The following is a 13945-nucleotide window of genomic DNA, read 5'->3' as shown; positions in this document are numbered from 1 at the left end:
TCCCCCAAGTAACAAGTGACTGGACTCGAGGCAGTGGCCTCAAGTTGCCCCAGGGAAGGTTTGGATGGGCTATTAGGAAAAATTTCTTTGCTGTAAAGGTTGTTGTCAAGCACTGGAACAGGCTGCTGAGGGAAGTGGTTGAGTCACCATCTCTGGAGGTACTTATATTCAATGTTCTTGAATGTTCTAGAAGGTTCACCTCTATATTCACTAATAAAAAGACATAAACCTATCTTTTCAGCAGTATATTTTCAGTTCAATGTCATGAACTTCAGGTAATTTCCAAAGGTTGTAATAAGTAGTTACAGCCCAGTCCAAAACTTACAAATACTCAATGAAATCAGTTTGCAAGTTTTTTTCTGAAACAAGAAAAAGGCAGTTTAGGATCAACATACAAAATGGTTAGGTGTCATGATCATGCCTCACTGGATCTTTGCTTCCTTGGCATCCCCTCTGTCCATAAGTGCTTTAAATTTTCATGAAATTGTATTTGATTATTGCCAAAGGCCATGGATCAATGACTTGCTTGTTCCAGGCAACAGAACAGCTCACAGCACTGAGGTCGAGATCTGCAGTGTACAAACTTCTTTCTAAAAATGAAATGCTACTATCTGCCATAAGGATGACAGTAGCCTAACTGCTCAAACCTTTACAAAGCCCTTTCTTGGTGTTCCATATTTTCAGTTGTTCATTGCAAAACCTAAGGGTTAGCTTAACACCCAAGTGATCTCCAGTACCCAAGGAAATAAAAGTGTACTCTGAAATACAAATTGCATCTCAAACTAGTAAATGAAGTTGGTGGGTTGGGTTTATTTGTGGTTTTGGTTTTTTAAACAGTACTTTTAGATTCAGTAGCCTTCAATGACAACAGGATAATGTCTCATTGGTAAGTCATATGAAGACATAAATAAGTTAAATACCCCATATTATAGTATGTGTCACCACAGGAAGATGCAGAAATATTCAGCGAAGCTGTATTTTGAGCAAGGTTTGAAATGTGGTAATAAGATACAGAACAGCCCATCTTACAAGAAAACAAAATTGAGTGTCTGAGAACTGAATACATCCTTAGAACTATAGTAACTCACTATCACTCATTTTGAAAAGTTAGAGAGGAAGATATCCTCAGAGATTATTTAATTTGATAACACAATCAATGAAGCTGTACAATGGCTTAATTCTGACATGACCAATTCTGCCATCTTCATGTTTGAAATATCCTTCAGAAAAAGCAATTAAACACCCCTAAAAAATCTACTGAAAAATACACAGGGTTGTGTTTTTAGGCATTTAGGTTTCAAAACACAAAGTCTGAAAAAAGTTTAGAGCAAAACTTCAATATGAATAAAAAGAAAATATGAACTTGAAAAAAATGTACTTGCAATAGTTCTGTAGATCTGTAAGAGCACAAGTAAATGAAAAACACCTGCTTGCAAAAAAAAAAAAAGTGCTAGGAAACCCAACCAGAAATCTAGCAACCAATTTTGCCTAGCATTATTCTCAAGTAAATATGCCCCTTTTTAGATCATATCAAGTGCTCTACAGCTAGACAGAATCATCTCTATGGAACAAAAGGTTGTGAATAAAGAACTAGCTACAAGTTGTCCTTTTCTAGATATATACCTGACAAAATTAAAGACACATTTATTCCATGTGTCACAATATCTGTAAAGGCTTTTATTCTAGGTGGCACAGACAGCATAGAATTTAATCCATGGAAACCATGAGTAGATTTCCTAGTTAAGAACATGTGCACTGAAGTCTCCTCCCTCTATTGTTATCATTAGGTATATTAAGGCATATAACAGTAACACCTGTTTACTAAGAAAACATAACTAACTGCAATGTTGAGGTACCATTTTGAGTAACATGCTTTCAAATTCCTCACTGTCCAAAAAAGTGTACAAGTGTTAAGCAATTCTTAAAAACAACAGCTTCCGTTATTTCATCCAAGACTGTAGGAAAGCATGGGAAAAAAAGAGCAAGTTTAAGAAAAACTATCTTTATTTTTTTTGCCTTACATTTAAATAGGGATGTATTTCATTTCATCCAGCCCATGTTTACAGCTCATTAGTTCAGAAAGGAAAAAAGGATATAAATGCAAATCATACTGGCATAACCTGAACATACCTGTATTAATATCAACCACTTTTGCTAGAAGAAAAGCTTCTTCAGCATTAAAATCAAGCACTTAAATATTGCTGAAAAGCAAGTGCCTCGATACTGGTCGTTTCAGCAAATAAACAGCTTTTATAAAATCCATAATATACACACTTTGTCACGTGTATGGAGTTCTGATCATACAAACAGTGTACACATGAAAAACCTCTGAGAATGAAACTAATCAGGTGTGCAAGAAATACACATACAACATGTACTTGCAAATCATACAAAGCAACATATTTGGTCAAGTACTACAAAGAAGGATGTGTTTTCATACGAGAATGGTCAAGTAACCTACCTGTTCAGCTCAGATAAAACCAAAGAATTAACTTAATGAGTGTGAGACCACCAACACAAGCCAGTAGACTGGAAACTTATGTTATACAGAATGGTTTCATAGGCCAAGTCCAGTTTTATGAAACCAAAAACTTAAGATCATGAACAGCAATAATAACGAAGACTGAATATATATAAACACATAATCCCAACAATAAAAAACACACTTTTGTCTGTTAAGGAAAAATAAATTACAAAATACAACTAATCCTCATAAACTTAATAATTCATTCAAAGGTGTGCATTTATGTGAATATACATTTTAAATGCTACCACAGAACATATAATAAATAAGCATGCCAAAAGGCATGTGTGGATAGAAAAATGCTAATTAGCTCTAGAACAATTATGAAAAATTGAGATAATCTGAGTTTTGGTCAACAAATCTGTCTACTCACTTCCAACTTTCACAACCCTTCTTCAATAACTGGCAGCTAAACATGACAGACATACCTCTTGTTATGGCTTAAAAAGAAACATTTATTTTCTGAAGAAAATATGAAATGGGCTGCCTTGTCTACAGAACTGCTCTTTGTTCATATTGCAGTCACTTAATTGGACTGCAGGGAAGTACCTGACACATCCTTGCCATCCCACTATTGTAGCTGTTAAACTTCTGCTTTCTTTATGTACTTGCCCATAGCACCCAAAATTTCTTGAGATTTATCTTTTTTTCCTTGAAACTTGTTTTTCAGTGTTAACTCACTTCCGCTGCATTTGTTTTTCAAATTAAAGAGTAAAACAATTTACAAACAGATCTCTAATATTACAGGGCATAACTGTATTTAAAGATTAAAGATTTGTAAATCATCCATTACCTTACTGAGCATATAGGCTTTAAATCTCATTCCACTTCAACCAGATTCACATTTATTTCTTCTTTTACAACTCCTCTGTACATCTCTTCTGAAGGTATTTCAAACTTACTAACATTACTGGAAGCACAACTTAAAAGTTATACAAACTTCAGTATTCTCTGTACAAACACTTCTGTCACTTCTGTGGTACTGCAGTTCCATTGTAGATCTAACAAAAGCAGGTTTTCAAACCCAGAGGCTACTGGAAATACTTCCTGTTCATGAGTATTGCGATGTTTAGACAACCATCAACAGTTACATCTGCCTCCTCAGTATCTCTAGACAGTGGCTGTACCATGGTTTCACACATAGGGTTTAATACTGACGCAATTTTACTACAGTATTGCCAGTAATACTGGGACAAAAGAAAAAATATTGATGCATGTGTCAGAAAAGAAATCTTGAGATTTTATTATTTTTCTATATGGTTGTGCATCTGTATTTTTCTTCTCATTTTTGAGGAAAATTGATTTTGATACACTGCTATGAACTCAAACCACAGATTTATGACATCTGTCTTCAGCTAAGACACTGCTAGTTATTTCCTAGAACAGGAAATATACTCCTCCAAGTTTAGTTTTGCCGCAGATATTCTTTTTTACCATTTCATTGGTCCATTTGTTGATGGTCAAAGCAGCACTCATTTATAAAACCTTAAAGCTTTCAGAATAGATGAGTTAAAGAAACAGAAGATGGCTGCAGGAGAACCAAATCAAAGCACGCAGGCATGGCATTGTTTCTAACTGAGTCCTTGGAAAATGTGTGATCATTACAGAGGTGTGGTTTTGTTTATAGTGTTTCATTTTGGGTTTTTTTTCAGGGACAGCGGATGGGGTGGTGGTGGTTGGTTGGTTGTTGTTTTTTTCGATGATCACAAGACAGCAGTTGAACAGAAGCAATTTCCCATGTTCTGCTTGCTTCTAGTCATTTGTGGCGATGAATGTTTTTTCTTTTCTTCTGCTTTAAAAAGCAGCAGCACCTGCAGGTATGACATTAATTAAATATGATAAAAAAATAATCACAAAACCTAAACTGTTTACTGTACTTGTTTCACTTGAAGTATGTAGTTCAGGTATAGCCAGCACCACAAGGAGCACATTAAGCTCTGCTGCAGGTAATTGACTTATTAGTGAAAAACTGAAGTAGAGGTATTTTTGACACGTTTCACTTTTGGAAAAAAGTATCAAATGAAATAGGTTATAATAAAAAGCTATTAAGTTTAAAGTATTATGTGAGGGTGTCAAAAGCATAGGCATTATATGGTGGCTTTAAAGTATGTTTGTAAGAATAAGGAACACTCCATTACCCGAGTACTCTTTCACATTAACTGGTTATATGCCATATAGAAGCTTGAGCTTAAGATTGTGTCACTTGAACTGTGTAATTAAGACAATACTGTTACTAATACAAGAAAACAATTTGAGCTTACTCTGTCAATCAGAACTTGGAAGAAACCTTCCCAAAGTCTATTCCCCAAACTGTTTTAGACGAAAATATTCATGAAAATATAATTAATATTCTGATTCAGTGTTTTGATGGTATTACTACAAGTGAAAAATCACACCTGTAAGTATATAAAAGTATACTGGCATCCTTTGTTCTTTACTGCATTATGTGAAGGAGACTAAAATTGACAAATACTACAAATTTCACATAGCAATAAAGACAGTTTGGAAGTAACTGAAAAAATGCTACAAAAGAAAAAAGAATTGGAGGGAGTTAGAGACAGATAACACAGAAAAGTACTGCAGAAGTCCAGGAAGTATTTTTGAAAATAAACTGAAGAGGAAAGCAACAAACACAAAGGAAATTTTTTCGTTTGCATATAAAGTTAGCCTTTTTTTAAGCAACTCCCAGCTCCTGACCACCACCTTTAAAAATGAAACTTCCACTTACTAAAATATTCACAATTTCCAATCAGAAAGTGAACATACAAGCTGTCTACCTTAACAGAGCTTGCCCCATGGAGTTCTGCAGTTGGTTACTGAATTCTCACTTGCAGTGCTATATATTATATACTCTAGAGAGTCTTTCTTAAACTATGAAGTCCAACGGAACTGAATACATAAGCATACTGCATCAATAGCCTATCAATAAATCCTTAAGTTCACCAAGCATTTTATGGCACTAAAATTCAAAAGGAATCCTGCTGATTTAGAATGGAATATGGGAAAAGGGGAAAGCATTTGAAAACCAGGGACAATAAAGGTCTAAAAATCAGGTTCTACATACAGGGGGTGAGAAAAACATCCAATGTAAGGGGAGACAGAAGTTACCTTCTCAAAATATCCAAAGGCACCCTGTTGCTCAGTCACTGAAAAAGCAGCAGTGGGCAGAGGCAGACCAGAGCTGCTCTGAGAGTTACATAACTTACAGTAGGAAAAAAAACATCAGTTATTGATGGAGAGGAAGCCCAAAATTAAAATGCAGTAAGGGAAACTACTACTAGAGGGTGTCATTGTCACATAGATATATATATTACATTGCTTGAAGCCATATTTAAAGCTACAGACAGGGACATTATTAACAAGCATTAAACCACAAAATTTTTCAATACACATGCAAAATGCATAAGATTATATATGCTTTGAAAATGTCTAATTCTAGGGAAGAAATTTTTTTTTAAAGAAAACATTTAATGACTGCTAACTTCTTGCTCTATAGGGTATAAAACATTTGTATAGCAGACAGTATAATACCAGTTTCTGAAACCTGAGAAACAACTTTTCCTGCACAATCTAAAGTGACCTTTGAGATATTATCTTAGGTAGCAATCTCAGTATTATGGTTACAAACATTTCTTTTTCTACTTAAAACATTATCATACCTTTTTCCTATTAAATACCCTTCCCTCTACCACACTTGAGCAGTCAAGACATGCCAAAGCAATATCAGTTCTCATCTGTGTTTAGATACCTGGGGTTTTTGTATTTGTCATCTAGCATATGGCAGCACTTCACTGCACAATTCTTAACAGGTGTTAAAAGAAAGCAAGATGCAAAAAGGTTAGATCATCTCTTTTCCTGTTTGTTCTTTCCTGTCCTCCGCAGAGCCTTTTGGTTATCCAAATCATACATGCTTCATGCAAGAAACTGCTCTGATGGCTAAGCTAGCCAAGAGCTGAGGAAAGAAAAGCTAACTGGTCCGTGATAACTGAAGACCAGCTGTAGAAGATAAGATCTAAAAGTGCCAGGGCAGAACAGCCATCAGGTTAGTTTTCTTTCTGCTTTTGTAACTCAAGTAACTACTGAAATAGGGCTGAAAGCTACTTTTCTAAAAACAAAAAAACAACAAAAAAAAAAACAAAAACACACCACACACAATAATCCCCTCCCCAAAACTCCCACAAAAACACAAAAATGAAAACCCACCCAAAAAAAAACCCAAATGAAAACCTCACAAAAAAAAATCCCAAAACTTAACACCCTGTGCTAAGTCATGCTTACTGTACAGCAACACCTGAGGAACATGAAGATAAGATTCAGAGTATGTACGGCACGTGAGTACCTAAATATATAGCACACAGTGGAAGAATTGGACAAATGTCCCAAAAAAATAAAATGCTTACTGAAAGAAATCCCTATCCTTTGATTCACAGCATTCCACTGAAACAGTAAGAGGTCTAACACTAAGCTAAACAATATTTGTGTTCACAGTTTAAAATCACACATGATAGGGCACCCTTTCTTCAATCTTTTAAACAAAGATATAGTCATGCTAAACTTCTAAAACTCTGAAAACATCTAGAACAAAGAATGAAGCATTTCTAAAAATTATTCATTTGCCTCCTTGTTATCGATTTGTTAATAAGTTAAGATTGATTGACTTTGATTAATTGATTTTATAAAATCATTTTATAAAATAGAAATATAGAAGGATAAGAAATATTTTAATGAAACTTATAGTTGCACAGTAAAAGCTGCTATGAGATCTTCTGTACGTCTTGTACCAAGGCTGGAAGAAAGGGCTGGAACCATTGTTAAAACTTAGGTAATAACTTTAGGGTTGAAAGGTTTCTTTGTATTTAACCAGTCTTCTGTATGTAGAGGTGTATTGAAATGTCAGAATATGAGATTAATGGGAACTGGGGAGAGTCGACTGGAACAGCTTGTAGATGCCTGCCAAGAAACCGTGAACTTTAGTAAAAGGTAATTCCGGCAGGGGGAGATAGCGACCACCGACTCATATACCACCTACCCAAATCGTACCCCAGACCCATTTCTAGACCTTTCTAAGCTTTACTGCGCAGAATCGGATATAGGAGGAGAATATGTTAATGATTTACGAGAAATGTTATGATTATGCATGAATATTTAATGAATGTGTATGAATAAGTTCTATATATGGAATCTGATTTTGGGACCTGGTGTGCGTTGATTGAGAGGACTCGCTCACGCACCCGGCCGTTAATAAAGAAGTGTCTGCTTATCTACATCACATTGGTGTCGATAAGTTCTTCATTCCGAGATTTCGGTAACATCCTCAGAGTATGAGGAAATGTTACAGAAGACATCAGCAAGAAAGGCTAGCTTTGTTCATATTTTCAGATAGAAGAGGCACAGAAGTGAGAGTCTTGATAAAACAGTATCTTAAAAACAAAAATAGCTATATCAGACATGAAAGATACTGGTATTTGCAATTCCTACAGTCTTCAGCAGTGTAAAATCTTTAAATGGATATTCAAATGTCTCACAATACCTTTTGATGTTAAGCTTTTAACTATCATGTTAAAATGTAAAACAACTTAAACCTTCTGAAATATTGTTACTGAGAAAAGATGTATACCTATACATTGACGTCTGGCAGAAATGGTGGGGAGGAGGTTTGTATATGTGTGCTTTAATTATACTGCCAAAATATAAACCAACTTCTAGCCCCTATAAAAAAGTGAATGAGGAAACTGCAGTTTAAATAGACAGTACTGGAAAACTAATTTTTGTGTGTCATATTGAAAAATAAGATTAATCTAAGGAGTAGGATATTGAGAGTAGGTATTTTATCTGTAACAAAACCAGTAAAGACTAGGCCAAAAAGGTCAAGGACAGCCTATTTGTTTGTCAATTATTCATATCAGAGAAAATTAACTTCTACACTCTTACTTAAAGCAGCTGCAGCACCCTGGCTTCTCAGAATTCTCTTACTTTCTGTAGATAACTAAGCATATATTTAACAGTGCTAAGCACTACTCAAAACTTTAGAAATTTAAACTTTTCCTGTGTATACATAAACTGGGCATAAGTTACTTTGATAAACTACATAAGGTTATCTGCATAAGTGTACTAGTTCCGCCTTTGCGAACTACTTTGAATACTCAAGCTAAAAAGTGAGGTATGCCACGGATTACTCAAGTAAGTGTAAGTTGCTTAGTGTTTACTGCACTTCTACAAAGAAGGGAGGTAGAGAATTTTTCTTTGTAGAGCCTATCAACATCCTTGGTCTTCTGGGTCTCCTCTGATTTAAATATGTGCAAGAAAATAGAATTCTTGCCAGAAAAACACCACAGTACTCTGCAAATATGGCAGACAAAGAACTGGTGTTCTCAGTGCTCACAGAAAGCCAGTGTGCTACTGTGGCACAACAGACACCTCCATTCACAATTTTTAACTGCACGTGCACATAAATCTTACATACCAAAACCACAATCTGCAGAACAATCACTTCAAAAGAACGAAAAAAAAAAAAAAGAAAAAAGTACTTGGAGAAATTTCCCCTTATATAAAAGTTAGGAAAATGGGCCCTACAGAACCTACTGCTATTAAAAAATGCGTACTGGATTGCTCTGCTATGTGTCCTTCATACTCGAATGCCTCTGTTTTACAATAAACTAGATCCATATCCTTGTAAAATCCTACTCCAGGTACAATTGTGAAAGTAAACTGAATATTTGTAAATAAATTTTGAAAATTGTAAAAGAATACTGAAAGTTATACTGCTTTTAGCTATCAAGAATACTTTTCTATACTATTTGGCAAGCCTGACTTCACTACTCAAACACATGTAAATTAGCTGTCCATCCCATGTTAACAGACCTTAATATTTTTCCATTTCATACACTGTAATTTTAAGGCATCCTGAACTTAAGTTTTAGTAATTAGTTAGCAGATATCAAAGAGTACTAGTCTGGTAAATACTATGTTTACAGAGATAACAGGCAACAGTCAAACATTTGGTAACATTTACTACTTGTTCATGTGTGTTATTTTCTACATGTTAAAACACTAGCTGAATACTACAACTTTCAGCTAGTTGTTTTCTAGAAAAGAATATTTTCCCCTCTAAAGCAGGACAGCAAGTAAGAAAAAAATATTCTACTACCCACTAAAAAGGATTAAATGAAGTACACAACAGACTACACAACTTAAAAGCAAGCAAGAGCTGAGGCAGGTAAAATAGCTCCTGAAAGTGGCTGTTTGTAAAACCAGTAATTGTTACACAATATTTAAAACGTACTTTGTGATTTCCAAAGGGACTTTAAAGTTCTCTGTAATTAGTCTTAAGCCAAACAACAGTAAAAAAGCCTCTGGGGCTATTTCTGCCTGCCTATGCTGTAGAACTCACCACATGTTCAACACTTTCTGGCAGCTATACGGCAAGAGTAAGGGAAAAGAGAATCAGAATACCACACAGGAATAATTTTACATCTTTCATACATAACTTCTGGTTATGTCAGAACCCTATCTTAAGACATTTCACAAAAAATGCATGCAATTCTTTAGTATAGAAATGTGTTGTTGAGGGCTTACATTAAAAAGCACAAGCTATAGAAAGTCTTATTTAAAGCCAAAATTAAGTATAGCACTGTAGTTTTGCCCTCACCACTGGCTACTCAAGTTTACACAACTTTTTTTTACTAGTAAGAAAAATTTTGAAGTAGCTGAGCATACGGTATCCAAAGAATACAGAAATATGAACGTACTTGGTTTCATCCATTACTTCTACTGCAGGAGCTGTGATGGGTGCATTTGAACGGCCTGCAGTTGGGTCATCTGTGTTCAGTTCTCCATTTGTTGAGCTTACTACCTGAAATCACCAGAAACACCTGAGATTATGCTAGCTCTAGTCACACATTTGTCAATTCCTCAACTTACAATACATGTTCAAAAATCAGTAATTTCACGATTTCCTATTCACTATTTCACTATTATCCCAATGACAGTATTTTTTCCAGGTTTACTCCTGCATCCCTGCACTCCTGCCATTTTTCATTCCTGTCTACTAGTGGAACTTACATCTGCGTGACAGACTCAAAGTGAACAGACTAAGCAAAGCAGTTCTGTTGATCAGGTTTGCCAGTCTCCTTCATGTCTCTTCAGAGCTTTAAGGCACTAACCTCTTTCCTGATATCAATTAAATTAGTCTTACCCTATCTCTGCTTCTTTAGTGCATTTAAGCTCCTTGGTCTCCTTCTTCAAGTGGCTTGATTCAGCTGTATTTCCAAGAGTACTCACCAAAAGAGGGGAAAACTAAGACATTTTCTAGAACGAAGAGTATAGGTGGTGTTTGGTTTTCACTCTTAGAGCACAAAACTTACTGCCACCCAAAAAAACCCAAACAAACCCAGCCCCATACTCTCAAATTCCTTCATAAATCCCTAAGCTTTGTTTGGGGATGGCAGAAGCACTGAACATTCAGTGACAGAAATAGGTAGGATTTGTACTGTAATAATCTGGTGGGTCAGGCATCTGACACTTAACCTTTGGTCAGTAGATTTTTATTTTTTTTACAAGTATCTCAGTATTTGTTGTCATAATTGTCCATATCGACTGGTAAGAGATAATAGGATGATCCCAACTATCTCACCAGGCGTCTTACTGTGCAAATAATTCCATTGCTTATTGTGAAATACTCAGTTGTAACTGTGATAACCAGAGCAGAAACACATGGTGTTTGCATGTGAAGCACTTGCTAAATTACACAGGATCATTCATGAAAATGTAAGGATAAAAACTCATTTCAAGGTCTCCCAACATGTTTGTATGCTTAGAAAAGAGGATGCAGAGAAGCTTTAACAACATGTTTGCTGACTTTTCTTGAAATTCTTCAAAGCAACTTCAAAACTGAGTAATATTTCTTGACAGTGGCTTCCTTTAGCAGGACAACTCTTCCTTTTCAAGATAGCATTTGTCTTAAGGCGATTTTTTTTAAGATGACTTTTCTCCAAGAAACTTTGACACAAATGTTGTAGAATCATTTGCACCAGATAGCAGAAGACCTGCCTTGCTCTGGTTGATCTCTATCCAAGAGTTCAAGGAGAAAGAGATTTCAGTCCTTCCCATATACACACACTACATACAAATGCACTACCAAATACAATCCTGTTGCATAACTCCCTGTTGCATGGCTTAGTTTAGATGGGATGAAAACACAGTTCATATTTCTGGAAAGAGTGGCAACCTCTGAAAGCATAAGTGAACCAAAGGGTATTTATTGTTAGTCTGAAAAACAGCAGTCATGCTTCTTCAGAATCACAAATGCCTTGGCTTTCACTCTAGTCTACTACCGCTGAAAACTCTAGGAACAGCCTCAGTAAGATGAAGAACCAAGAATTAATACACTTGCAACACAGCAAAATACTTACCTTTAAAAAAAGAACTAACAGGCTCATGTAAAGGAGCACAAGAGATGGGCATTATTCCACTGACCAGTGTGAAGTACTGACCTCAGAAACACTCTTCTAGTCAACTACTGTTCGCAAAAAAATATTGAAGTTTAAGCGAAAATTACTACTTAACACTTCCATTTGAAGTTTCATTAAGGAACAAACCCCCTGACTTTAACAACCCTGAATTCAGTAAATAGTGTTTTAGTCACTCACAACACACAGCCTAAACTTCAGTTGTTTTGCACTGATATAAGTGTATATTCCCTCAAAAAGAGGGAGTTCTCCATTGTTCTAGGCTTTTTTCCAAGAAACATATAGCAGAAGTTCCATATACAAAAAGATCCAGTCTTCTGCATCTGTTTTAATTTCAGTTTAGCAATGGTGAAGTAGGGAATAAAAGGAACACTATGAACATTACTGGAAAGATTAATATCAAAACAGGAATCATGGCATGCACTACAGGAAATTAGTATTATGTAATGCAAAATGATTAAGTCATGCAAAGCAGCAGAAAATACCTGTACCGAGCCACCATGTCTATTAGCTCCTAGGTGAGCCCTCAAATGATGTGGATTGGCTTGCTGCGAGTCCCAGGCTGCCCTATGGTCTGTTGACTGTTTTTTTGTATGCATTAGGAATACATGCAAAAGAACACATTAAAATTACAAAAAAAAAAACAAAACCAGAACAATTTGTGCTTTAATTATATAGGATTTTTTAAAAACACAGAAGCACTGTATCCTCAAGTCCTATATAGATTACAGATCAACATTATCTGCATGCTTACATATGCCTACACATACATTTGCATAGAGATGCAAGCAGCTAAAACTCAAAATTCCTAATAAGAAACAAAGTCCACCAACACAACCCTGTAAGTTAGCTTAGGCAAACAGATATAGATCTAAATTCCTAACCTTGGTCATTATCCTGGTTTAAAAACAAAAATGAATGTGTTATACCTGCATTAGAACCTCAAAAGAATGTATGATAGAGCATACAGGAAAGAGACTGATTAAAATTTAAAGAAGTATCAGCACAGAGAAAATTCGCTACTGATGTAAGCTACACTGTATCACAGTGTCAAACAAGTAACTTTTTAGGACATTTTAAAGTCTACAGATACAGAAATAATGTACATTAACAAGGATCTGCTTAAATCAAAGGAAAACCAACGAAAACCTGGAGTCAATTTTATTTTGGAGTTCTAATAAAAGAAACAACATGCATAAATCATTAGACAAAAGATAAAGTAATGCTGATAATCTAACGTGAGCAGTTTACCTGATTTTTGGATTGCTGCATTTTATGTCTGTGCTGATATGATTCTCTGTTTGAAGATAGTGCAGGGTCTGAATGTATTGAACCCACTGGAGTAGGCTAGAAATATAAATAATATGTAGCAACTGGTAAAAAAAATAAATTTCTAAGTCTTACCAAAAGTTATTGGTTCGTAATAGAAATTAATCTTAAAATCTGACGAAAGTATAAAGTTAAAGCAAAAGCTTCACTAGATATTTATTAATACCATAGTGGAAAAGGTAAAACAAGACTTACACAATACTATGAAGCTGCAATTCTGAATATTATCAGGACATTAATTTTCTGAAAGACTTTAGGCTGATATTAGGATATTAACAATTAGGACATTCTGATGAAAGCCTGAAGACAGGCTTAAAGTAGTGTTTAATGCTAAAAAGTAAAAAAAGATTTAGCACTAAAATACTTTGATTCTTTTAGGCAGTCACACAAGGAACTTCATAGTAAAATGTATCAATTCAAAATTGCCAAACTCACACACACAATCCCTTCTCTACTTGTTAAAAAAAGCACAAAAAAAATTCGAGGTGCTGGAAAAAAAAAAAAAAAAAATCACCTTTTACCCTGTCTTTAAAGAATATTAACACAGTATTGTATGTGACTCTAGATGCACCATGATGGAAACTGATAATCTACATCATATTTCATTAAAACAATGCATATAGAC

At 35.1% G+C, this 13945-nt stretch overlaps 1 protein-coding gene across 11 annotated transcripts in view; it reads right to left on the bottom strand.

Annotated features, from left to right (window-relative positions):
* Nucleotides 1-1986: 1986 nt before the first annotated feature.
* Nucleotides 1987-13945, bottom strand: part of CSNK1G3 (casein kinase 1 gamma 3) — a 70527-nt gene continuing 58568 nt past the window's right edge. For 6 of the 11 annotated variants that reach the window (XM_056324512.1, XM_056324515.1, XM_056324513.1 and 3 more), the window contains 6 exons: nt 13243-13338; nt 12477-12572; nt 10273-10376; nt 9915-9938; nt 5633-5725; nt 4215-4335 (listed from right to left, as the gene is read on the bottom strand). In XM_056324512.1, coding sequence (XP_056180487.1) covers nt 5668-5725; nt 9915-9938; nt 10273-10376; nt 12477-12572; nt 13243-13338 — 378 coding nt within the window. In that variant the 3' untranslated portion in view covers nt 4215-4335; nt 5633-5667. Of the gene's footprint in view, nt 4336-5632; nt 5726-9914; nt 9939-10272; nt 10377-12476; nt 12573-13242; nt 13339-13945 lie in introns of all 11 variants that reach the window. The other 5 variants (XM_056324517.1, XM_056324516.1, XM_056324519.1 and 2 more) reach the window with 5 other exon arrangements.

Source organism: Falco biarmicus, chromosome Z (assembly GCF_023638135.1).
Source record: "Falco biarmicus isolate bFalBia1 chromosome Z, bFalBia1.pri, whole genome shotgun sequence".
Lineage (NCBI taxonomy): Eukaryota > Metazoa > Chordata > Aves > Falconiformes > Falconidae > Falco > Falco biarmicus.
This window is presented reverse-complemented; position numbering and strand designations above follow the sequence as displayed.